The 27897-nt window shown below is 40.1% G+C and overlaps 1 protein-coding gene across 2 annotated transcripts in view; it reads left to right on the forward strand.

Moving 5' to 3' along the window:
- Positions 1–27897, forward strand: part of CACNB2 (calcium voltage-gated channel auxiliary subunit beta 2) — a 1223908-nt gene that overhangs the window by 1125494 nt on the left and 70517 nt on the right. For both annotated transcript variants that reach the window (XM_078663742.1, XM_078663743.1), the window contains 3 exons: positions 6929–7062; positions 16199–16279; positions 18879–18937. In XM_078663742.1, the coding sequence (XP_078519868.1) occupies positions 6929–7062; positions 16199–16279; positions 18879–18937 (274 nt within the window). The remainder of the gene's footprint in view (positions 1–6928; positions 7063–16198; positions 16280–18878; positions 18938–27897) is intronic.

Consider the following 27897-nt stretch of genomic DNA (forward strand, 5'->3'; position numbering starts at 1 on the left):
AGAGGTGGAACATTGGTAAGGACAGTCACATAGGGGTAGGAATCTGGGGTAAGATTCATGGGGGGTATCCTAGGGGGAGGCTTCGTCACAGGGAGTGTGGGGCGGCTAATGTCTGGAACAGCAGGACGGGATATTAAAACATTTTGTGGAGCCTGGGAGTTATTCAATACAGCATTGCTTTTTCTGTAGCTGTTATTACCACCAGCTACAAGACCAAGACAGGGTTTCAGGGTGCTTGATGGGTGTTGGGTACTAATACTTAAAGGAATGGCATTTTTAGGACACTCTTTACTACCCTTAGCCACGGTGTTAGGCAGCTTAGTTTTCCCCCCAATGTTACTACCTAGGGTGGCTGGCAGTTTGGTGTTAGTCTTGCAGCTTTGTCCCTTTCCCTTGGGCCCGATTACAGTGCTAACCACGGGAGAATACAATTCAACCGTGGAAACACTTTCATCCTGCCCGGCAGGTTGCTGGGGGTTACAACTCTCTCCCGTCCTAAAATGGGACTTAATTAATAATTTTGTGGAGAAGAAGTTATCCAGACTGGCCTGCTCAAAGTGATCTAACCGATCCGCTAGTTTTTTAACTCGTTCCTCTATGGGAGTCAGAAGGGACCTCATTAGTCTCTCCAACTCGAGGAACAGTGGCGGAATGGACGGTAGTGTCTCAGGCGACACTATCACTATAGGGGCTGGACTTACTGGAACAACTTCCCCCTCTCCCATCAGTGCCCCACTAGGACTACTCCCAGTAGATTCCTGTGAGAGTGTACATATTCCCACTTTTCTAATTTTTCTCGGGGGTTTTGGGGCATAACATTTCCTTGGAGCTGCACTCCTCTTCCTTTTAGGACAAGGTTTAGATTGTACTACGTGGGTTAAAACACTAGGTTGGGCCATACATGGCTGACCAATAGGTGATTCAATAGGGGTACTAGGAGGGATTGCAGGCAAAGTAGAAGTGTCAGATTCTAAAGACAAGACAACCAGTGGCTCTATAATTGGGGGAAAGGGGTAAGATGTTTCCGATACAACTGGCAGTGTTGTAGATGATAAAGGGGTAACCAGTGCCGGAAAACTTTGTGGGGGACGTTTTTCTACTAGGTTTTTCAAGAGTTCGATGGATAACCTATGTTCCGCACGTCTTTCCGCCAGGGCAATTTCCTTGTCAATGTCTTGGGTTAATCGATTAAAATATTTGTCCAAAGGACCCATAATGGCTGGCCCTGCCTCATTCAGGAGAGGCAACAAAGTGGTACTACTAGAAGAAGAGGACATAGTGTAAAACCTCCTACGCTTTCAAGAAAACTATGGAACACTTTAAATAACAAAACGACTTACAGAGCACACTGTTAATAAAGCGGAATACCAGTGATGTAAATGTCAGCGAGGGGGCCCAGCCCGGCCTCCTTCGGCCTCTGACGGCCACAGACGGTCCCGCCCTTGTCCCGGGCACGCTTCCGCGCGCTCCCGCGCAGCGGCCAAGGGACCTCCTTTTGATGCAGTGAGGAAAAATGATGGGCGGGGGGGGGCGGGGCCAACAGGGAGAGCAGCCCAGGTGTGGCCAATGGGGCTCGCAGGGACTCCTGGTAGCTGGAGTCCCTGCCTCAGAACTCGCAGCCCTGCTGGCAACTCCACGCGCCCCGAGGTCCTCACAGTCACCGCTCCTCTCCAACAACAGCTCCGAGTGGATGCGGGACGCTACGGGACCCGCGAAGCGGGTCCGGCGAGTTGGTAGGCCCCCCACAGAAACAGGAGGCCAGCGGCAGCAACAGATCAGGATGGTCAACAGAGCAACAGCAAATCCGCAATAGGAGGGTCCCACAAGCTGGAAGTCCAAACCCGCTTTTCACTCCGTGGGCGGGGGGGCCAACAGGGAGAGCAGCCCAGGTGTGGCCAATGGGGCTCGCAGGGACTCCTGGTAGCTGGAGTCCCTGCCTCAGAACTCGCAGCCCTGCTGGCGACTCCACGCGCCCCGAGGTCCTCACAGTCACCACTCCTCCCCAACAACAGCTCCGAGTGGATGCGGGACGCTGCGGGACCCGCGAAGCGGGTCCGGCGAGTTGTCAGGCCCCCCACAGAAACAGGAGGCCAACGGCAGCAACAGATCAGGATGGTCAACAGAGCAACAGCAAATCCGCAATAGGAGGGTCCCACAAGCTGGAAGTCCAAACCCGCTTTTCACTCCGTGTGCGGGGGGGGGTGGGGCCAACAGGGAGAGCAGCCCAGGTGTGGCCAATAGGGCTCGCAGGGACTCCTGGTAGCTGGAGTCCCTGCCTCAGAACTCGCAGCCCTGCTGGCGACTCCACGCGCCCCGAGGTCCTCACAGTCACCGCTCCTCTCCAACAACAGCTCCGAGTGGATGCGGGACGCTGCAGGACCCGCGAAGCGGGTCTGGCGAGTTGTCAGGCCCCCCACAGAAACAGGAGGCCAGCGGCAGCAACAGATCAGGATGGTCAACAGAGCAACAGCAAATCCGCAATAGGAGGGTCTCCATGACTGTTCAGCTGTCTGATGGACCTATTGTTACCAATTGTTTGAAACATTCATTCAGGTAACCTTGGCTCCACCTAGTGGAGCGTTATTTCATTACCTCATGCAATAAGCTATTTGCTGCATCTTTCTGCCTTCTAGGAAGTGCTTCAATGGGAATGCACACGAGACTATGTTACATTCTTTGAAGTACACTCAACTATCACGCTGGTTGCCGTATTCATGCTCTTGTCCCATAAAAGCATTACATACAAATAGGTCCCCTTTTTGCTACTTTTTTTCACAACATTGGCAATGGCTTTCAGGTTTTTTGGCAGAGTTTTAAGTGATAAATATGTGCCCAAGGCATGTAAACAGTATTGTGAATGCATTTGTTGGCAGTGGTTATTACTACTGGTGACATTTCCTGGTGATCTGAATGAATGTTTCTACCTCGCAGTAATTCACAGATTGCATTTAAACTCGCTCTCTCCCCCAAAATAGCAGCAGGACATATATTCAAGTGTTGATGGTGGAGCACTTCTTGACCAAGTCACCGAATGTTTTTTTAAACATACATTTTCTAAATCAGCATCTGACAATGGCCTTGTTCACAAAACCTCCATCTTAACCAGCACCGCGTGTTATCCAAGAATGACAACCTTTGTTTTCCGCAGAAGGTACCATCTTACTCAATAATTTGTTGCAATGTATGTTTTGGTGCTCTGAGTAGTACATGCATGAGACACAGAGGGCACAATTTAGAAAGCAATTAGTGCTGGTAATGTAGTTTTATGACTCAAAATAACATCATATACAACTTCTTGCCACTCCCAGAATATGACTACCAGTCAAGTGTGCATTAACTCCTGTGTGATGTCATCCCACAAAAGAGTAGCATTACTCAGGAGTACTGTGCCGCGACCAGCCGCGACCCGTGCAGGTAAGCGTGGTGAGGCAATGGGGCCAGGTTAGTGGGGGTGGGGGGTAGGAGGGGGGACTCTACAGACGACCATGAGGGGAAATTAAATAAATAATAAATGTTCCCTCGTCATCTTTCGAAATCCTCCCCAACCCCCCAACTGGCCCCAGTGCTTTTATCTGCACAGGTTGCAGCTGTTTTCTACTGCCATTTCCCACAACCAGCGGCACACTCAGAGCAGCAGAGAGGTTTTGGACACCGATACGGCCAATTTCCTATCGTAGCTCATGGGCTACAATATTTGGGCTAAATATAACTTTCCCCCAAATAGTCCAGAAGGCTCATTTAGAATTCTAATACTACTCCAAAATGAAAACATAAAGAACACTGAAATTTGCCGGTGATGGTTAGGTAACCGAACCATAACTCACATCTACCATGCACTGCTTATGACAGTATATATGACATAGCAGGACATATTAAATTGTATTGATGACTTCACTGATGACATCTCAAATGAAATCATGGCACAAGTTATGTGGTACATTGGTTGCATCAATAAATAATTTAGATAGGGCACTCCGTTACACAATTTAACCTGTATTTTTTTGTTTAAGCTTCAAAGTTGCTTGCATCACAGAGTTGGGAGCTGCCGAACCTCCCCTTACATGAACACCAAAAATATTCAGGACCACATAGTACCTGAAAATCTGTGAGCACTGCCTAGTTTATTTAACATGCAATGTACATTTTTTGCATACCATAACTGGCAAATTTCAGGGCTTTTAAGGGCTGCTTCAACTGACCCTAACGAACTTTTAACTGTGTTATGTTCAGTAAATGTATTTTTTATGATTCAATTGATTCATCTGCAATAAATCCATTCAGCACTGTGCACAGACTTTGGCTGTATGCAATGGGGGTTGCCACAAAGCTTGCCCTTAAGCCACATCCTATGCCCACCTAGCACTGGTCACCGTTATTGGCCATTTAAGCTAAATCAGCAGCAGCAACTTGTGCATCCTACCAGAGTTCATAATGTTTTGTAAAAAAAATCATGGTTTCTAGGAATATCACAATATTTTGACAACATTGTGTTGTTTTTTTCATAATGCTTTATGGCCGCTGTGTGGTGGCAATTTACATGAAAATCCCAATTTGAACTATTTTTTCTTAGTTGTTTGCCCTCATTTTCCACACTTCTGAGGGACCGCAGTACTCTCATGGGGTCAGGCAATTCTCATAGTGCCCCCAATTTTGCTGTGGAATTCTTTTTTCCACTAAACAAAAATCCTAATTGTGTGCAAAATCATGATTTTCAAGATGTTGGGGGGAAGTTATTGCTTTCATCAGCCGGTCACATTTGTCAAAAAATCAAATAAGATTTCTCGCAAAATTTCAAAAATGTGATATAAACAGCCATGGTATACAAAACTATAAATATTCTCCAATCCACCCTGCAATCTTTTTAACAGGGGAACAACTCAAAGCTGTCCAACGAATGTAGTCCAAACCCACAAACGCTCTGTTTCTGAGTGAAATTCTATTTGAATTCCACGTTTAGCAAAATACCAACCCCCCACCCCCACCACTCCCAGCTCCCCATACCTCATCACCTCCCAGACCTTTTTCCCCTGCATGGAACTGCATAACATTTTGCATTGCTAACGAGAATTACAGCACTAACTGAGTTTCATGGTTAGTGAAAATCAACGGAAAGTGCAGCTGTACCATATCTCCACTGTGGTGAATGACACTGTTTAATATGTATGTGCATTTCACATTCTAACATGCCTTAGCGAATCAGTTCTTAAATGTTCCACTCCCTATTATTAAAAGTGTAAAGAAGGAAGTCATTTTTGTATATACTCATTCTATATAAATGCTCCCCGAATATTCCTATTGTATTCCCGTTTTATATGTGGTGCGACCAATTCACTAAGGTATGTAAGAATACATAAAATAATATTACAGGAGTAGAACTTTTTTATTCCCCAAATGCTTTTGTAAATAGGCCCCATTGTCTTTTTATAACAACGAGCTCCCTTCCCCCTCCAGCCTTCAGATCCCACTGCACATATAATCGTGTAATATGGACCTATATTGCCATTGAGCGATTCTGGTGACATCATAAACCACAAGGTCAAAGGACAGATGTTTTGGAAAATTCACCGGACGCTCGCGAGGACAATATAGGAAGTTATTTTAAAAGTCTCTTGTTATGTTTTTTCTAATATTACATGTGTATTTCGGTGAAGTTAGCATGAAAACAATGCTTCTTTCAAACATGGAAATGCTTTCCATTTACTGTTTGATGATCTTTTAATTATGTAGTTGAGAATATAATGTTTCAGGCAAAACAGGCTTTGCTTTCTTAAAAACAAACCTTTCCTGGCAATAGCAATTGAGATGTTTGAGGGCTACTTCCAGATAGGTAGAACTAACTACTGGCCCCATACTAATTAGAATGTTAAGCTTTGAAGAACGAACTGTTGATTACACAATACACAATAGCTAGGCTCAGAGATTTTGAAAGGCTTTTCCTGCAAAGTTTAACTAACGGTGCATGAATGCAATGTGAATGTTCTGAATGTGTTATTTTGTCAGGAAGAGGTAAGTATTTAAGCACTAGTGAAGCTGTGCAAGGTCATGTCCAGGAAAAATGGAAAATATCTTTATGGTTCTGCATTTTGTGAAATAAAAGTGCCTGCACCTATAGAGAATCATCTCAATTGCTTGCCTAAGAACACACCGACAATATTTATTTGTGGCACAAATCGCCAATATTTTATTAGATATTGTGAACATATAATTATTAGCTCCCTTTCTGTCGGGAAGGGTTTACAGAAATAGAATGATTAACGCTATGTGCAGGGCTACTGGAATTATGTGGCAGTGAAGGACCAAATTATGCGGCAGGATTGACTAAGTTATGTGGCAAAAAGGCAATTTATGCAGCTTATTGTGGCACATTTTCTGGCAGTTTTACTCCAGTATTTTGCCTTTTTAACACATTAATACTATCTGGATCCAAACTTCAACGAAGTAGTAACAGTTTAACACCTAAATAGAGCAACCAGTAATTGAAAGAATACCAGAGGGCGTGCCCCTGTGCAGCAGCCTGCGTGGTTCTTAATGAATAACTTTTGATCCGTTTAAGGTTGAAAATATTTTTGTTGAAATCTACCAATCATGTAGCAGATGTGAGATTATAGGAAGTTATTGCAGCTGCGATATTGCATAATTCCAGCGGCCCTGGCTGCGTCATGCAAACAAATCCATGCACATCTTTCCTGTAGTTGATCGAGGTAAATTACTATTCTTTTGTTGTTGTTATACTGTGTATATGTTTCAACTTCCTATTTTACAGGTTTAATATTCCCTCTAGCAGTTTTGCATCATTATCTATTGCTGTGATTGATATTTTATACTTTTATATCCCTGTTGCTGCGATTTTCTTTTCATTTCTAGTTCCCTGTGTTATGTATGCTCCTCCTCTCCTCACCTTGTAATTGTGAATTATTTGTCTGTATAGCTTTAGACTTAGATGCCGCCGGCTTAGATGCAGAAGAAAATGATATGCCGGCAAACCATCGCTCCCCCAAAACTTGTGCAAACAATGTAACGTCGCCCCTCTCCAAAGAGAAACGAATGCCCTTCTTTAAGAAGGTAACCGCAGCTTCCGCCGTGCCATCTGTCCACCCGCTGACCGCATCCCCGTGCGCCACCTGTTAAGTGTCTGTGTCCTTTGGCAAGTTAATAACGTGCATGCTTTGTTATTCTTTGTTTCTTTTCATGCTGCTGTAGCTAAGCAGAAACAGAAATCGGTAAGTTTGCATGGAGGAGACTTGTGTTTATGCGGCAGCTGGCATCATTAGCATGTGGCACCCATTGTTTATACAATTCTTGCAGCCATTTCTGGAATGTGAGGCCAGATCTCAATTTGTTTCTGCTAAAACCAAGAGTTTCGATGGGATTGACTCTAAAATGTCAGGCCAGTTTATATGCGATTTGATGGAGTGTACATTCCTATACACAGTTACTGATGTTAGACCCGAACAAGCCATACCTTAAGTGCACTTGTTAAGTGCAAGGATGCCATGCATTCTTCTCCATACATTCTACTTGTGGGTGTGTATTACAGATGTTGACATTAAAATGTTCATCTTATCATTTAGTTTCATCAACTGGCAATGACGATAGCGGTTCTCAGAAGGGAGTTGAACAACTAACATAGGCTGTAGGTACTCTTAAAAAATATATGAAAGTACCGTGGCAGTAAAAATTAGTTCATCATGTTGCCTGGCTAGCACACCTGACTGCCTTGTATGTCAAATGGTGCCATGGTATAATCATAAATGAGGACAGCAGAAATGAGAGAGAGAGAAGAACTCTGTTTATTTAGACCTTAGTCTTTAAACAAAATCGAATAAAATTCAGAACACTATACAATACCAATCAGTAACAGTTCAATAAACAACTTTTAAAATCTGACAATTGCTTCTATACACTCCACCTACTACTTATAGAATTTTTTTTTTTATTTCATCATTATTCTAAATTTGTTTTTTAAAATCTTTAAAAATATAAAAACCCTCTATACGTTCTAAAAACTAGACCTTATATGACTTTTAAGAAAATAGCAAGTTCTTTACATTTATTCAGCAGGAGTGGTGCTCGTTTAATAAACAAAAAAGTGATGAGTGGAGTGCTTGAAATTAACTCAGGTACTGGTAGTCGGAGCCGTGTTCCAGCCCATCGTTGTTTGCCCAATGAAACCCAGACCAGACGTGGCCCCATGCTCATTGTGCTTTGAAATCAACGTTAAACTCACTGATACGGTCTAAACAGGCCAACACCGGCCAGGGTATGCTTGTGTTTCGATCTGGAGGGAGCTTGGCCTGGGAGGTAATGGTGGACTCTTTCAGGTGGGGAAGGACCAAGGGTGATTTACATAAGGCTGGTCTGTCTACAGTGGGTGAACATCGGTAGCCTGGAATGTGGCTCCAGTAATTACTATTAACTCTAGCATTCTACCGGTCACTCTATGTTTTCCTCAAGTAATATTTTATTTACTAGATACACATTTCTTAAGGGTGCAAGACTTCTTAAAGCATATGACACATTATGTACATATGAATATTAATGGGCCATACTCGACATAAATATTCAAATGTATACAATATGGGGTAATGGACGAGTGATCCAGCGCACATGAAATAACAGGACCTTAGACACAGTTTCCTAGACTAGCAGGTGCATTCGAATTTAGGCGCCTATTAGGATGGCAGACGGACCTGCGTCCGTCCGCCACCCCTGAGGTGGAGGGACCGTCCGCAAGGGCAGCGGCGGTCCCTCCGGTGGAATTAGGATGTGACCGCCACCCTGGCGGTCACATCCTGTATCTTTAACATTGCGGCGGGTGCTGCTTCAAGCAGCACCCGCCGCAATGTTAAAAATGCATGCATTGCATTTGCATGCAGAAAGCGGCAGGCACCGCAAGGTGCCTGCCGCTTTGTGCATGCAAATGCAGGGGGGTACCATAGGTACCCCCCATGTGCACCCCCACCCCCCTTTCACCCTGGGGGCCCGCAACGTGCCCCCAAAGGAAAGACCGTATGCTGCACGGAAAGGCATGTCATAATGTCTAATATGGTGGCGGTGTGATAGACACCGCCACCATATTAGAGCTTTTCCGCCACAGTCGGAAGGCGACCGCGGTGGAAAAGCGGCAGACGGTCTTCCGGTCCGCCGATGACCCCCAGCCATCCTAATGTGGCTGGGGGTCTTTTCATTTACCGCTGCGGTGAATCCGCATCCTCCGGGCCGGCGGAGGCTTCCGCCGGCCCGGTGGATGCGGATTCACCTCAATCCTAATCTACCCCTTAGATCACATTAACAAGTATTATAGTGATGCTGATATATCTGCTGTCTTTTACATTGCAAAGCATATTTATAATTATCACAAACCGCCGCATATTCTACCGATCAAGATTCTGCTACAATTATACATAAATACTTAATAACTAAGAATAGTGATATAGGCCCTACAATACTTGTATGTTATAGCTCATATATTAATGCCAAGGAGTAACTGATAGGTACTCTCCTGTTTAAGACACACCATGGACCTCATTTCCAATTTCCCTTTACTTGGGAGGTAGAAAAACACCTATTAAACACCGCTGGGTGCACTTCTCACAAGGTGCGATATTAACTCTCCAATCTGAGCTTCACAACTCTGACTAGGATGATGAGGTAATAGAGCATTTTCCACTGGTTCTTAACTGCCTATCTCAAAATAATACTATACTTGTATGCATAAATTCCATCAGGCTATAATTGGCAACATTTGTGTGTGAAAATCATGCACAATCTGTGAGCTAACGTACCACCAATTTGGGCGTAAACTCACATTAGCACTTCACTCTGGATTAATGCTGGACTCAGGATAAGGACCCTTTGGTGAGGTCCAACGTCACCTTCAACTTGTGTCCTTGATGTTTCCTCCTGACATTCAAAAACTATGGGCAACTCTTGCGGACCTGCTTGCTAGAGGACAATACTCCAAATAACAGGACAAGGGAGAGAGAAGCAGAGATTCATTCAGCTTCCCAAGCCAGTACTTATATAATCAAAAAGAATAATTTACTTAGGTCATTTTTCCAGTCTCTTGGAAATTTTTTGATGAGGACCCTCAGCCACACTGTCACGGCAGCGATGTATTTTGGTTCTTCACTTATTTAATTAAGTGGAATGAATCATTATAGGGTCTTGGCACCTGGGTTTTCTCTTTTGGTAGAGAACAATAACCTCTATCTGTCTTAGGGTCTCTTCTACACTGTTGATTAGTCTTGTGTCAGTCAGCTATGACTAAGCAGCTCATGTATCACAATCTGAAATCTACAGAATATGTTTACAGGCCATCATCATGCATCATCATTTCCAATGTCTGGCTTTAAAATATTAGCAGCTATCGGCTAGATTCATCAAAGTCCCGTTTTGCGAGTCTGTAATAGCGATTCATAAGGAATCGCTATTAAGGACTTGCAAAACGGGATTCATGTAGGAATTGCAAAAAATATTGCGATTACTACATCTTCCTTATTTGTGATTAGAAAATTGCTATTCGCAAATAAGGAATAACTCCCCATTCATTCCTAAAGGCCCATAGGAATGAATGAGGAGTTATTCCTTATTTGCGAATAGCAATTTGCTAATCACAAATAAGGATGCGATTTCAAGGGTGCCAGGGGTGTCCAAAGGAGCACCCCATAAAAGCAAATGTAGCCAGATGTTGCGCACAAACATGTCCAAAGGACATGTGTGTGTGTAACATACCACTCAGAAAAAGGCACTAAAGTGCATTTTTCTGAGTTTTCGCTATTTACCACGAAGTCTGACTTCGTGGTAAATAGCGGCCAGAAATAGCGATTTCGCAAATAGGAAATGTTTCATGAATTGCATTTAAGGAATCTCAAATAGAGATTCCTTAAATGCAATTCCTCGCAAATATGCGATTTCGCAATTAGCAATTTTTGCATTTGGGATGATGAATCCCAAATGCAAAAATTGCACTCGCAAAGGGCCAGATTCTCAGAATCTGGCCCTTTGCGAGCCGTTTTCGGCTTGATGAATCTAGCTGTAAGTCCTTTCACTGTATAAACATTGAGTTTGCTTCACATGCTAATGAAGTCTTGGGCAATGGTTTTCAATAATTTATTGTGTCCGATTAAGTAGTAGCCCAGCGAAGGGACTGACACACACATTTCTTTGAGTGGTCTAGGATGCTTTTGTTTGCTTCTTGTGCCATTTTGAGCTATCATTATACGCATGTCTGTGTGTCCCACTTTGTTTTGTTATAATTATGCCTGGGGAAAAAATTAACATCAATATTATTGGTAGCATTTGGTGGGGTTAAGTTTTTATTTGATCCAGAAGTAATTATAAATATTTACACACTTATTCATGACATATTGTTTTGTAGCTATTATATAGTAATACATGTTTTGAAAAGAAATGTGTGTACGAAATAGAAATACTAAATAATCAATGTAGCTTTTTGCAGTGGGGTGATTTAGCTACAGAAGAGATTTGCAATTGCTTGAAAATTATAGGTTTGCATCCTATCTGGGACGTGTAATTTCTCATCCTTATGCGGTCAATCAATTTAGTAAGAATAGGATCATAATGCAAGTTAACAGCTCCTAGACACAAATTAGTATGTAGAGTGTGCTATGCAGGTGCACTTATTATTTTATATACTGCAAAGCATAAAGTTGCCAGTGTATTGTGCTACCCATTTAGTGCACAGCATCTTAAAGGCATCAGGACTGGTGCTACATTACATATTTGCGAAGTGCTAGGTTCACTGATAGAATATCGATGTAACAAACATCAATGTTCTAAATATCGAAAATAAAAAATAAAAAACAAATATCGACTCCAATACCTTAACAGGTAAGTTAAAAAATATTGAATCAAAAATATTGAGGTAAAAAATATTGATGTAAAAAATAGCGATGTAAAAATATTTATAATATAAAATAATATATAGTAAATATATTAAATATTGATATTATTTTTAACAAAATAAATTAAATTTAAGATACATTTTAACTTAATAGAACAAATACACTTAATTAAAAAAATATAAACATACAAATGTATACATATATTTATTTAAACAATGTATTAAGTATCTTTATTTAATTTGTAATCTTTAAAATGATATAAAAATAATATATATATATCAATGATGTAAAAAAAATTCTATATTAAATAAAAAAATGTAACTATTAAAATAAATTAAACTCACATTTACTAATACAATAAGAGCAACAGTAGGGAAAGTGTTGGACAGCGGAATAATTAAATGTACTATTCCAACTCCAGTGAGTGCAACAGTAGGGAAAGTGTTGGATAGCAGAGGGATAAAAATTACTATTCCCACTCCAGTGATAGCAACAGTAGGGAAAGTGTTGTATACCAATGGGGAAAAAATTACTATTCCCACTCAGCCGCGGGCCGTGGAGGGAGTTACGGTGAGGCGGGGAGGGGGAGGGGCAGGGTGGAGGGTGCTAAAAACAGGCATATGGATCATTGCAGGTAAGTACACAATTTAATTAATAAAACGAAATTCGTAGCTGGCACAGCATTGCTTTTTGCCATGCAGTGCGCGCTACGAATTTAGTTTTATTAATTAAATTGTGTACTTACCTGCAATGATCCATATGCCTGTATTTAGCACCCTCCACCCCGCCCCTCCGCCTCCCCGCCTCCCTGCCCCACCGTAACTCCCTCCACGGCCCGCCGCTGTTCCCACTCCAAAGAGTGCAACAGTAAGGAAAGTGTTGGATAGCGGAGGGGTAAAAATTACTATTCCCACTCCAAAGAGTGCAACAATAGGGAAAGTGTTGGCTAGCGGAGGGGTAAACAAAGTGTTGGATAGCAGAGGGATAAAAATTACTATTCCCACTCCAGTGAGTTCAAAAATAGGGTAAGTTTTGGATAGCTGAGGAATTATATTTACCATTCCAACTCCTGTGAGTGCAACAGTAGGGAAAATGTTGAATAGCGGAGGGAAACAAATTACTATTCCCACTCCAATCAGTGCAACAGAAAGGAAAGTGTTGGATAGCGGAGGGGTAACAATTACTATTCCCACTCCAGTGACTGCAACCATAGGCAAAGTGTTGGATAGCAGAGGGGCAAAAATACTATTCCCATTCCAGTGAGTGCAACAGTAGGGAAAGTGTTGGATAGCAGATGGGTAAACCTTACTATTTCCACTCCATTGAATGCAACAGTAGGGAAAGTGCTGAATAACAGAGAGGTAAACATTCCTATTCCCAATCCAGTGATTACAACATTAGAGAAAGTGTTGGATAGCAGAAAAACAAAAATTAGCAATATCACTTAAACAATTGAAAAAAACCCCAAAATATTACAAAATTGTAAAAATCATAAAATGAACATTATTTTAAATATATACAATTAAATATATAAAACATATCAAATGAACACATATAATCTGAATTACATATAACAAAAACCTACAAATAATATGTAAAATTCATAAATACATTTATAAACAATAATTATTTAAAAGTAGCAAATATTAGCAAACAAAAAAATTAATTAAAACATGAATGTATTTTTGTTCTACCCTATCACACCACACCAATAACACAAACACTTCAACATTTTTATTTACATTTATTTCCATAGTTAACATACTTAATAATCAATCAAAAACATATTAATAAAAAAGAAATTCATTGAGTACACATGCTTTAACACTATAATATCCACAACACTCACCTAAATTAAACTATAAAATAATAAAACACAATGAAATATTATTTCAAAATAAAAATTATTACTATTTGCAACTAATAATTACACATTTAAGAAATATATTTAATATCCCCTTTTACCCTTTTAAAAGTAAAAACAACACACAAACAAATAAACAATTACACAAAATAAATATCAAATAATTAACATTAATTAACAACTATATAATAATTATTAAACACAACATACTCACCACCCATTACTCCTATAAATACCAAAACACACACCTAAAAGTAATTACGCAATTATCATAATTAATTACTAAATTATTAATTAAAAATAATTTACAATTATTTAATTCATCATTTAAGAATAAATTACTTCCCTCCCTTTACACCTATAAACACCACAACACACACCTAAGAGTAATTACACAATTACCATAATTGATTACCAGTTAACTAATTAACCCATTAATTATTAATACATTACTTTACCTATTTAACACTATAGCATCTCAATTAAAAAAATAATTGTAAATACAAAATATTCAATACATTTAATATAATTAAATTACTTCCCACCCTGTCCTCCTATAAACCCGCTACCGAACTAAAAACGCAAAATTCAAATAAAAAAAATCAATGACTACTAAAAAAATCAATACATTTTATATAATTAAATTAATTCCCACCCTATTCCCCTATAACCCCACAACCCACTACAGAACTAAAAACACAAAAATAAAATAAAAAATATTTAATAACTACTAAAAATTTAACACATATATTAAAAATCCAAACAAATCTTATTAAAAAAACATACATCACATGCATATAAAATATATACTAAAACACATAACATTAATAAAAAATCGATATCTTTAACAACTTCATTTTTGCAAATAATATTTTAACATCGATATTACTTACCTAAATTCGATATTCTGGATCACGAGTATTTGTCTGTCGATATTTCTGACCCATGATATTTTTAACTCGATATTTGTGTAAATTGATATTTTTGATTCGATATTCTGCCCCTGCACCATATTTAAACATCAAAATGCTCCTTCTCCTATAGCCAACATTGTACATTGCTCTACATACCACTTGAGGGTTAGCCAAGTAAACTTGTTCTCTAGAGGCATTTCAGCTGAGCATGGAGTAGGTTTAATGTATGTCCCGTCAAACAATAGGTCCATCTAGTGAGGGAATAGAGATAGGCAGGCCACCCATTATTTCACACTTTTAGACCAGGCACAGAATTCCCAAAATACATGTAATATGATTTCAAAATGGTGATGGCAGGTGTGTTGCAATATTTAAACTGTAAGATGAATAGCCAAAAGGAACTGAATAACATACTTTGAGACTGATAGTCTGTGTAGGACCAATAAACGTCATTCGAATGATTCATTTAACAAGAGACCAATGCATTGGACTCTTTTACAATTATAGATGATCCTGTTGGCTACCACATTTTGCTCTTTAATATTTCATCATGAGGTTACAGAGGTCTCCCTCTGGCAAACATTGAACTGAAAAGGAGAATTCATTATTTCCATGGCAGATGACAGAGTGGCATTAAAAATATATCCAAGGGAATCTGCCAAGAGATCATTACCATTTTACAGCAGAAGAATCTTCAGAAATACACACATGGGTAGTATGCGTTAAAACAATCAACAAATACAATCAGCCATTCTATAATGACCATACCTTGGCTTTGACAACCACACTTTGAAAGGGAGATCAGGGTCAGACCATGTCAAAGATTCATTTCTGAGGCCTATTTCCACGAAGCTTTTTCATGTGTCAGGGTAACATATGCATGAAAAAGCCATATATCTCTGGATGCAGATTAGTGGTTTACAAAGGCAAAAGATTTGAACATAGAATTTTCCTCTGCAAATAGTTGGAATGGTGTTTGATATATTGAGTTTCTTAAACCTGTGATACAGTATCTCCACAATGTAAGAATTCATGAATGTGGGAAATAAATATATGCAGAAAATGTATTTGTATTGCATATATTAATCATAAGTTCTGAAGCTTCTATGAAACCTATCCTTTAAGCCCTTAATATAAAGCAGCTAATACTCTGTTGGGAAACTCCTAAACATCACTAGATTTGCAGCTTAAAGGTGAAACAGTCTTGTAGTGGAAAAGGGATTTAAGTTTGCAGTTCTCTAAACCGTAATTAATCAAATTTTAATAGTGTATTAAAGAAAAAACTCAATTTACTATAGCCCACATTGTTACTTGTTACATAGGTAGTAAATATTGACAAGGCTTCATTGTTTTCCAAAATCTTAGCCAATGATAAAATATTTACCAAGTAATAATCAGACATCATTTAAGCTTCTTAACATATGTAGAGACAAAAATAAGTTTAAACCTTTTCAGGTTTTTGTTCTTTTAATAAAACAAAAGAATATGAGCTGCTTAGAAAAAGATATTTGTACATTTGTGCATAAATCTGAGTGTAATTTCTCTTTGAACAGACAGAGCATGTCCCTCCCTATGATGTAGTGCCTTCAATGCGACCTGTAGTCCTCGTGGGGCCTTCCTTGAAGGGATATGAGGTAAGCTAATAAGTGATGATAAGGTATCTGCACAAACCACCACCTATCTCAATGTTGTGACGTACTATACCCAGGAATGTATAATCAAAAACTTGTGCAATGTTATGCATTTGCAAACAAGCTCACATAAAAAAAACATTGATTCAGCCGCCATGTGTAAAATTGAAAAAAGAAAAACTAACACTGAGGGCCCAATTACGAGGATGGTCGGTAAGCCTCCGACCCCTCACCGGAGGCTTACCGACAGTTATAGTAGATTTTCATTCCGACCGCCGAAAACAATGTCAGCAGTCGGAGTGTAAACCGACAGGTCAATCCGACTCTGTTCCGATGGGCTCAAGGAGCCCATTGGCCAGTCGGAAACTGCTCCTAATCCCTTAAGGACTGCATTTCTGCAGTCAGTATTATGATGTCGGTTTCCAATAGCCTTTCCATGCTGGCCTTTCTGACATTGAAAGGCTGTCAGAAAGGGACTTTGGGGGCTCCTAGCAGGGCCCTCTTCCCTCTGTGGCCTACAATCATGTCACCCCTCCCCCCTTAAAATGCCTGCAATGTGTGGCATGCACCATAGGGTGCCTGCCATGCGGTGCAGGGATTTACACAAACTGCTGTTTCTCAATGGAAGCTTGTGCTGCGAGCAGTTCCTGCCCGCCAATAAAGCTCCCATAGAGAAATAGGAGTTTGTGACTGCACCATGTGCAATTGCATTATTATGATGTGTGCGCAAATTCCAACCTATGGTCGGTCGGTTCTCACACAAGAATGGTGTTGGTCGGAGGCAACTCTGACCAACATCATAATTAGGCCCTTACTTGTAAAAGTTAAGGGTGATTTCTTCTCTCTTAGCAGTCCTTTTCTTGGGCTATACATGCTATTGAACTGGCAGTAGCTAGGAGCCACCCCCAAACTGAGAAAGAAAGTTGTAGTGAGATCTGTATGAGAACTTATGGGAAGTCAGGATATCATATACAATAAAACTGTTTGACAGAAAAGTCTTGTCCTAAATATCACATACAAAAAAGTTTGCCTTTTGGTGTAGAATTTCGGTTAATATCCCTAATAGGCAATATTTTCGTAGATTATAGATTTATATTAGATGATGTTCTGACAACACATTTGAGTTTTACTAGCTCTATAAGAATGTTCTAATACAAATTAGATCTCTCAGTAGCCTGCAAGATCAGCTATAGCATCTCAAGATAGAGACTCAGTTGCCCTTAAGAATGCTATACTTATCGTATGTGACTTGGAAGCTGTTTTCTGCTATAATGGACAAGGTAGTCTTGATGTATGATACACATTCAACCAAGATTGGTTCAGGTTGCTAATGTAATTGTCTTCTAAGCTTGGTTTGAAGTGTATGTTGAAAATGTTTGTCCTATTTTGCTATCATGAGTTTACCATGAACAGAGCTTTACAAAATCTGCGATTGCTCACATCTTATATAAAACAATCATCAAATTACCAATGATGCCTTTATAGGAGTGAATCAGGAGTCTGTTATGATATGCAGTCAGTAAAAAGCTGGCTTTGTCATTATCTCCACGATGAACCGGCAGTGACTGAGCTTTATGGCAGTGTTTCTGTTTCTTGAACTCTTACACAGATATTGTTTTACTTGATCTGCTGCAAATAGAGAGCTATCATAAACACCAGTGGTTTATTGAGGTCAAAGACTTCCATCTAAGATGCTAAATAGCCAATCAAGTCAGAATTGTTCTTAAATGTTTTTGCTTTGGCACACAGCTCTGAATTGTAGTTTAAACCAATTCATATTAAATGAGATGCAGAAGAATTTCAGTGCCACAAATTATGTTGATGTGTTTTTTACCCAATTGATGTACCACAAAATGTTACAGTTTTGTTTACATTAAGTCCCTCCATGCCCCATTAATTAATTTTCTCTGTGCATTTAAATGTAAATAGATAGTTAAAATGTAGCTGTCTGAGAGGCATTTCCATGCATGTTTAAATATTGATATAAAAAATGTGTTCCATCAGTGACAGCACATTTAATACTTAAGGATGTCTGACACATTCCTCCTATTATTTAAAGTCCCTCGCATGGCTTTTTTGAGACTGTACAATTTTGTTTTTGTGTTTTCCAATTTTCTTGTCAGAAGTGATCTACAGAACAGACAGTTTTAAGCTAGGAAAGATGGCTCTAATAGATAAACAGTGTTGTTATGGCTTAAATCAATCTTAAAACTATAATTTCTGGCATAGGCTTATTTAAAAATTGTCTTCAGTATGAAATATTTTGACACTCCAGCCCCTGCTCCCAGGCTTATGACTGTCTAAAGGGAGGGATACAGTTTAGGAATTCAGGCCTATAATATTTACATATGACATCATCAATGTATCATGCAATGGAAACACACATGTTTTTATGATTGTTATTACTGGTTCACATACAGGCCAACTCAAAGGCAATAGGTGCACAGTCGGTTATTGGCTGTCTACTTTAGTGTAATAAGAAAAACACTGTAGGATATCATGACTGGTTCAGTGTTGATCTTTGAAATGCATGCCAACATTGTCATTTGTCAGTCCAGTGTATATCCTTATAAACAAATGTCCTGGTTTTTATTCTCTTTAGGTAACAGATATGATGCAGAAAGCATTGTTTGATTTTTTGAAACATAGATTTGAGGGGAGGTAAGTGTAGTTTAATTTACATATTCAGATTTATTCCTGAAATGCATTGCTTCCTGTTTACTGTTAACATTTTTATATATTATTCATCAAAAAGGGGGTTACTCAAACACATGTTCTATCACATTCCACCATAGCTAGTCTCTAGTTCTGTGTATATGTTAGCAAAGAGATGATCATTATAGTGTGTACGAAGCTAAGCATAAAAACACGTCATTTAAGATATGCTTGAATGATTATTAGCACAATTATTATTACCAATGTGTTTTATTTAAATTCTCAGTTGTTTACTGTATGTTGAGTGTTTCATATACAATACATCATGGTGTGTACTGGAAAAACAAATAGTTAATGGTAAATCGTTATTTGTGTGATTAAAATCGATACTTTTGTGTATGCAACAGTCTAGCATATTTCAAAATGTAGGTTTGTAACATATAGTAATTCAGTCAGTCATTAAAACTTTATTTGGGTTATTACAACCTTAAAAGTATACACTATACATTTATAAAACTTTATAAAAACACGAAATGTAAAAATTTATAAAATTGCGATTCAGTCTTTTCCCGGAGGATAACCCCGATAACTTTGTTTCTAACAGTATCCTCCTGGGATGTTAAAATCAAGGGTAAACATGAGAAAACATATCTGACTAGGCCATCAAAACACAATACATACATTAAAGTACAATCTCGATAACATACGCCTAAACCTCTGTATTCTGGAGAAACCCCAAAGCGCAGGCTGTATCCAGGTTTCCCATCCCCACCAGGAGCTTTGCAGCTTGCTTCCTATTCGTAATCCTGTAATTTTTGAATAACGGGCCTAAAATCTCCTTACGTATATCGAGGGTCCTCCTACAGTCTAATAAAACATGAGTAATGTCACAGGTGGAACCTAATGTACATGTGCAACTGCCATTACTATTAATCATGAGTTTTTTAACCCTGGTATTTACATAGCAGGGGTTTACACCCACTCTCAGTTTTAAAACCTCTCTTCTTAATTGCTGATTCGGCAACCTATCCAAGTACAGGTAGGGATGATCTTCTGAAGTCCATACTTGGATCATATGGGACACCGTTATTTTTTGCCGAAGGTACTCATGATCACATATACGGAACACATCCGCTCCCAATAACCGTAGTTCTTTTTTGCCTATATTGGTGTGTCCTAACTGGGTATCTAGTTCTATTCCTAACTTCCCATAAGCTTCCTTTAATGAGAGTCTTGCTTCTTTAGCCCAAGATAACTCACATATAGTAATTCATTCTACTGATCAGAACAATCACTTTGATTTCACCCAACAATGCAATATTGTGCACCTTGGTACGTGATGAGGCATGAAAGCAGTTTGTTTGGTACTTCGAGAGACAGTCGTACATGTCACAATGTTCGAAAATAATGCCTGTGTTCAGCCATACTTTTTACCTCTTCTATATTTACCTTAGCGAGTGGAGGTCTGCGATGAAAACTGGGGTTGAGGACCAGGAAGCTGGAGACATATGACAGGAGGGAAAAGAATGGAGGGAGAGACGAATGGGTATGGGGATTGCCTTTGGTATTTCTCCTAATGTAAGGACTAAGGAAGGATTACCTAGATAGCAGCTGGGGCATTTTCATGAAATGAGTCATCTGTTTTATCAACACATATGGGCAACCACAACTACATAACCATGATATTTAACATGAGCGCAACCACTAAATGCACTACTGAGTGACCCTTGGTTACTTTTGTACAAGTATATTTTAAAAGTATGCGGATGACTTGTAAATTGTAATACCCTTGATCGGTAAGTTGGAATAGGACCAACTCATGCTGAATTACAGATAATAACGCTTTCTGGAATGAAGGTTAAGAAATTGATTTAAACCTGAAAATAAAATTCAGATTACAGGATCCGATCACATACGATGAAGATGAATGAACCACACCAATAGTTTAGAATTGATGGTAAAAGCAATTCTCTTTCTGGACACAGTAAAGAACTTGTGGTTTTTGTTTGGCTCATGTATGACAGTGAAGTGCCAAACTAATACAACGATTATCACATCAAACCTCTCTCTAGGGTCCCAAACTTCAGCTGGTCTAACATGTGGTAGTACTAGTAGTAGAACATTTAGTTGCTGTCTGGTGCCATGTTTCTGCCACATGACCGCTTTGCATTGATTGTCTAACCAGAAGAGTAAAGTTTAACATTATGACTATAATACACAAGGCAATTTATGCTTATGGTTTAGTAAAGATATCCTAACAATGCACCACTCTAGTCATCATCTTAGCTCTTGTAATAACTACTTTCAACACATGGATAGTTAAATGAGGGCTTGTGGAAGAGCATCTCCAGCATAAGCAAGTGCGATGTGGCGCAAACTGCCAGTTAACATTGCATTCTGTAACCCAGCTGTCTTCTGTCCAGGGTTGTCCTGTTTTTTAATTGTTGAATGCCCTTGTGTTTAAGTGCTATATAAGAAACAGATAATGATGTGGCCAAGTTTGATTGCCATTTTCTCAGTACAGTAACAATGAGTTGATGGCATCATGATGACCATCTCCCAAGAGCTGAAATCAGCTTTATGTATTCCAGTCAATTGCAGCCCAACCTATCCATGAGTCCAGCCAGGAGCAGCGTAAATGTGATCATGGGACCCACAACTCACAAGAGTTTAATACTGGTGTACTCAATCTATGAGATGTTATAAGTTATTAATACATTACAAAAATCTCACTGAATCACCAAGGAGCAGTGCAGGTGTGGCAGATAGAGTTACCCTGGAGCAGTGCAGGAGTGGCACATAGAGGCACAGCTCTTAGGATGTTACAACTGATATACCTAGTCTGTGGAGTTAATTCAGGGAAGCTTAGGCATGACCCAGTAGGTTATACCTGATTTTATCATACCATGAGAGGGGCAACATCTCAAAGATATAACTAACTTATTCCAAACAATGTATGAAGCAATAATGTAGGTGTGATCAACAGTTATGGGATACAGAGTGGGACGAGTGGATCACTGTACATAGACGACGTGCTGTTATACTTCGCCCAACCAGAGACAATAATCCCTTGACTTCTGCATTCAAAATATCTGGTACATACTCCGGTACTAAATTGGTTGCATCTCCATGGGCACACCTGTGTTCCTACAAGTAGGACTCCAAAGACATTTTTCACAACAGATTCATTTAAATTGTAATCCATTTATTCAATATTCAATATCCAAATCCTTGAAATTATATTAATTTCATCTCATCCAAATTGTTTTCAAATTACTCCTTGTTTAATACAGCCTTTATGGCTCCTGTGCATTTCGGGCTTAAAGCCCTTCTTCAGGGAGCATCACTGCAAAAAGATTGTAGCACACATGATTGTGATCTCATAATGACAACTAACTCTCAAATTAAATCATTTACATTACAATATATCCTTAGTTTACAGACAAGGTGTCTAGAATAATCATTGAATTACAACATTAGCTATTCGCATGCTTCTTACACTCGTGTATGTGTTATAACCGTGTACATTATCAACTCTAGTTCCTATAGCATGTGGTTGTGAAATCTAAATGCACTCTGTAATGTTCAAGCATTAAATATCAAGATGTGACCTCTATCCCGAACATGCTTTGTGTCCTCATGAAGACAAACCGCGTTATACCGTGTTATACCCCACGTGTGTACAACTCATAAATATAGTAAACTCACCGCATTCGGTACTCATAATAGTCCTGCCCTCTTCATAAAGAGATACATTTCGGTTAGTGTGATCGCGCAACGGTAATATTGCCAAGACGGGTGCTCGTTGTAGCTAAACGTACTTTTCGTAAGTTCCCGACGTTTTCTTCGGTAGCGTAGTTCCATGTGCCAATCTATAGCACTTCCGCGTTGTTTATTATGTTAGTCACGTGGTCGCAGTACCTGAGATTTCATAGATACCGTAAAAAGACTACATACATCGCATGCAGTCTAAACGTTAGATTCTAAACAGAGAATAACCTGCTGATAATTGCATCTGCTGTGCTTCCATAATATTAAAAAAGGCCACAGATATTAACACACTTTCGTGTGAAATTTATGGTGCACAATAAATTGCGCTACTCAAAAAGTAGAGCGATCTCTTATATTCGAAATGGTAGAGTGCTGGTACGGACGTGTCAGAATGTCGATGGAAACAATTCTAAAAGCTCCACAGTTATTTTCATGAAACTGTAAGGGGTAACTGTGTAAAGCTAATGCTGAAATGTTAAGTGAAAGCGATATATTCTATGTATAGTGTACCATAAGTGTCAGATCCATTATTGAATCAACAATATAAGCATACCAAAGTAACAGAAACTATAAAGGACACGGTCCTGTAGTCATATCGTTAAAGGCAACATGCTTACTCTATACGTTCATTCAGACCATTTGACTTACATGAATTAAGTTTCATGATCAAAAAATTCTTTTGTCGCAACAAATATTTATTGTTGTCTCTTCCTTCCATCTTCTGTACTGTTACCAAAATCAAAAACTTCAGTTGTGATATATTGTGGTGCTGTTCCATAAAGTGTGGAGCAACTACTGATTTCATGTTCTTAGTTCTGATGTTAGATTATGTTCATTGATTTGTGTCTTGATTTTTCGTTTGGTTTTCCCCACATAGACTTTTCCACATGGGCATTTCAGTAAGTAGGTCACATTAGCTGTGTCACAGGTCGCTGAAACTTGTAGTTTGATGTTGTATCCCTGCAACTTCTGTCTCCCAAAGGACCATAGCTAAGAGGACTGCGAGGCATGTACTGCGTTTGTACCAAAGACCCTGAAGGTATGCCAAAGACAGAGGCTGGAACACTACACCACCATGTCCAGCACTCAGAGGGCGCAGGTTTCACCAAAGGATTTCACCTGGCTAGCAACAATAACGTCAATGTTGAGGAAGCCGAGACAGTTTATGGCAAAGGATTAGACATCGAAGCATACACGACCAATGCCGATAAAAAACAGGCGGTGAAGAATCTGGCCAAGGTCAGCCAAAAACAAAGAAGCCAGATGGATGCCAAGCTAGGGACACTGATGCAGGCAAGACTCTATCGAAGCCCTCAATGATTACATCCGCTTTAGAGGGAGCGAGAAAAGACCAAGGTTTAGGAGATGACAGAACCAGTGACACTGAAGAAGAGGCTGATACTTGAAGCAGAAGTGAAGATGTTTGAGGTTGAGAAAGAAAAAAGTAGTAGTTCATTGACTCCTTAGAGGATTTTCAGATCCCATCCAAGCCATCAATATACTTCGGCATCGAGGAAGACCACTCTGCCTTGAAGGCTCCAGCAACACCAGAGCACCATGAAGAACAATAAGAGGAATTCTACAAGCTCGAGAAGATAGAAGAGGCAACGGGGTTCGACAAAGAGCCATGGCACGTTCTCGGTGTTGAATGTCCCAAAGGCGTGGACAACTACCCTTCGAGGCCATCACCACCTGACATCCTCTACATGTACAAAAAAATTCATCAAAAGAGCTGCTGTAACATACGGAGTCCTGCTGGAGGAAAGAAAATGGGGATTCTTGTTTTCTCCTCAAGACCCTAATACCAGCCACAAGGGGAACCTATACTCCCCAAATCTACCCAGCATATTGGATCAAGGGAAGGAGGCATTTCGGGAACCTGCCAATGCAAAGGCAGTAACTCCCAGAGTAGAAAAAAAGTACAAGTCGTCTACTCAAGACCCGAAATACATACAGGGAAGTGCTCCTGCTGACTCGATTATTGTAACAACAGCAAGAAATCAGAACAACTCCCAAACATCCATAGGCCCACCACCTGGAAAGGAGAGAAAGAGGCTTGACATGGTGGAGAGGAAGATGGAGAGAGAGGATGCAACCCAGTGGCAGATTGCCAACTATAATGCACAGTTAAACAGGTACGGTCACCAACAATGGGACGAGATGGAGTCCCTCATGCAACACCTCCCATACAAGTGCAAAAAGAGGGCTAAGTCAGTTATGCAAGAGGGGCAAAACACAGCGAGCACATACCTGAAATCAGCTTTGGACTCCTGCAGACACTGACAGCAGGCAGATGTGCACGGGCACAACACTAAGGAGACATGCCTGGCTCAGGTACCAGTCTTCATAATCAATATGCCCTTTATAGGAGACGTCCTGTAGAGCCAGGCGATCAATAAGTCCTTACAACAACTAAAAAAGGACAACGAAATGGCCCAAGCAATGGTGGCTGTACAAACAGAAAGGGAGGAAACCCAGCCCAAAGGCCCACTGGCAGAGCACCTTTCACATATGGGCAGCAACAGCAGCAACCACAACCACAAGGCAGCTCACACCAAGCCACACCGCAGACCACGCGCTAACAGTGGCAACACCCAACTAGACAGCCCTTTTGTGCCCAAAGAAGGGGAATGGGAGAAACTCCCCAAGGGGTAGGAGCAACAACCAAGTGACTTGCCCAACAATCTGTGCCCCCACATAAAACCAGTGGGAGGCAGAATAGGCAATTACCCACAGGAGTGGGAAAAAAATCACCTCAGACAAACTGATTATGAACATGATATGTCATGGATACTGCATAGAACTAATCAAGGAACCTCCTCAAATTCCCCCAAAACCAAAGAGTTTCAATGGAAAGATACCATACTACTAAGGAAAGAGGTGAGAGAACTCTTACAAAAGAAAATCATCAAAAGGATACCAACAAGGGAAACAAGCAAAGGAAACTATTCTCCTTATTTCCTGGTCTAAAAACAGGATCTGACCCAGAGACGAATCCTAGACCTCAGAGTCTTAAACAAATTCATTTGTACTCAACACTTCAGAATGACAACACTCCAAGGAGTTATACCAATTCTAATAATAGGGGATTATATGGCCACCTTAGATCTAAAGGACGCCTATCTACGCATCCCACTGAAACGAAAATAGAAAAAATAACTCCGATTTATATTAGACAAGGTGAACTAGCAGCTCACCGCGCCTCCATTCTGCATAAAATCAACGCGACACAGGTCTTCACAAAGTGCCTTGCTGCAGTTGCAGCACTCCAAAGAAGAAAAGGTATTAATTTATACTCATTCCTAGATGACTGGCTAGTAAAGGAGAAGTCAAAATATAAATGCCAAAAGGACATTCAAACAGTAATCACCACATTAGAACATCTGGGTTGCTCAATAAACCACAAAAAGTCATCACCACAACCGGAACAGGAAAAGGTGTTTCTGCTAGCGACCCTAAACTTAAGGACAATCTGAGCATACCCTGTCCCAAAGAGGGTAAAGTGGAATCTCAGGGGAAGTTCATCTATACAGGAATGGGGAGCCTCTGACAGTGAGGACAGTCATGAAACTATTGGGCATGATGGCATCATGCATACCGCTTACAACAAATGCAAGACTGCACATGCGACCTTCCAAGAATGGATCTGCAACAAATTGTCACAAGCCACCGCAAGTTGAGAATATCTAGTGGTTATCACAGCAAAGGTACAAAAGGCAGCATAATGGAGGAAATCCAAAAATGTGACAGTAGGGAGACCATTCAAGATACCAATTCCAACGGTGACCTTCAAAACAGATGCATTACACATTGGTTGGGAACCACACACAGGCAACCTGAAGGCACTGGGACAATAGAACAGCACAGATGCGCTGAAACACATCAACTACATAAAGATGAAAACAGTTTTCCTAGCCCTGAGGGCATTCCAAACACACATCACTGGTAAAACACCAACAATCGGGGGGGAATGATACATTCACTGGTGCACAAACAGGAAACTGTGTTAACACCTTGACTGCTGCCGCAATTCCCCCTCTGTGATAACATTTACTGGATCCCCTTGTTCATGACGAGCTCAGCTCGTCATAAGCACACGAGCAGTGTACTGCATGACGAGCTGAGCTCGTCATGAGCATGGAAGGGGTCAAAGATTCTCAGATTCTCATTCATCTGCTAGGTACCGTCTAACCTATTCATCCTTCAAGGTACTCCTGGCAGCAATAGGAGACTATTCCAGGGGAACTTCATGTAACAGCTTCTTAGGGTCCCCAGTGGTGAAGAGATTCTTGGAAGGAGCTAAAAGAATTGCTTCAACAAGATCAGTTCCAGCACCATTGTGGAACTTAAATAACATGAACACGAGATGTACTGATTACCTGTTCCCATTTCGAAATTACAGCTAAATATATGTCATAAGGTAGCTCCAATGTTATCTTATGGGGCAGGTAGTACATTCAGTAGTGAAAACCACTTTAGGAGTTTTTTTTACTACCAGGACATGTAAAACTAAAAAGTACATGTCCCACTTTTTATATACACTACACCCTGCCCTCTGGCCTGCCCATGGCCTACCTCAGGGGTTACTTACATGTATTAAAAAGGAAGATTTAAGCCTGGCAAAAGTTTTTTTTTCCAGGTCGTCGTGGCAGTTTAAACACTGCACTTCACAGGCAGACCTAATACATGTTTAAAGTGCTATTAAGTCGGTGGCACAATCAGTGCTGCAGGCCCACTTGTAGCATTTCATTTACAGGAACTGGGAACAGACAGTGCTATTTTACTAGGGACTTACAGGTAAATTAAATATGGCAATTGGGTATTAGCCATTTCTACCATCTTTTAAGGAGAGAACACTATCACTTTTTTTTAATGTTCTTTATTGATTTTCAACAAATTGTACAAATAATATTCCTGTGGTAATAATCTTATGCTTGGCATTACAATGGCAGTTGCTTAAATAGCACAGGCGGGATGCCAGGGTGTAACCGATACAGTACAAAATTGACACAGTGTTGACATTAGTAAACTACAGTTTCTTAAGAGAATAGATGAATGAATGAATGAATGGGGATCTTGTAATGCGCAAACTTAACCCAGAGGGCATCAAGGCGCATAGATGAGCATTCAAATACAATTTTTTTATTACATCACAAAGCAATCGATCTATTAACTGTTGGTAGAAAAAGAAACAT

Source organism: Lissotriton helveticus, chromosome 10, assembly GCF_964261635.1.
Source record: "Lissotriton helveticus chromosome 10, aLisHel1.1, whole genome shotgun sequence".
Classification (NCBI taxonomy): domain Eukaryota; kingdom Metazoa; phylum Chordata; class Amphibia; order Caudata; family Salamandridae; genus Lissotriton; species Lissotriton helveticus.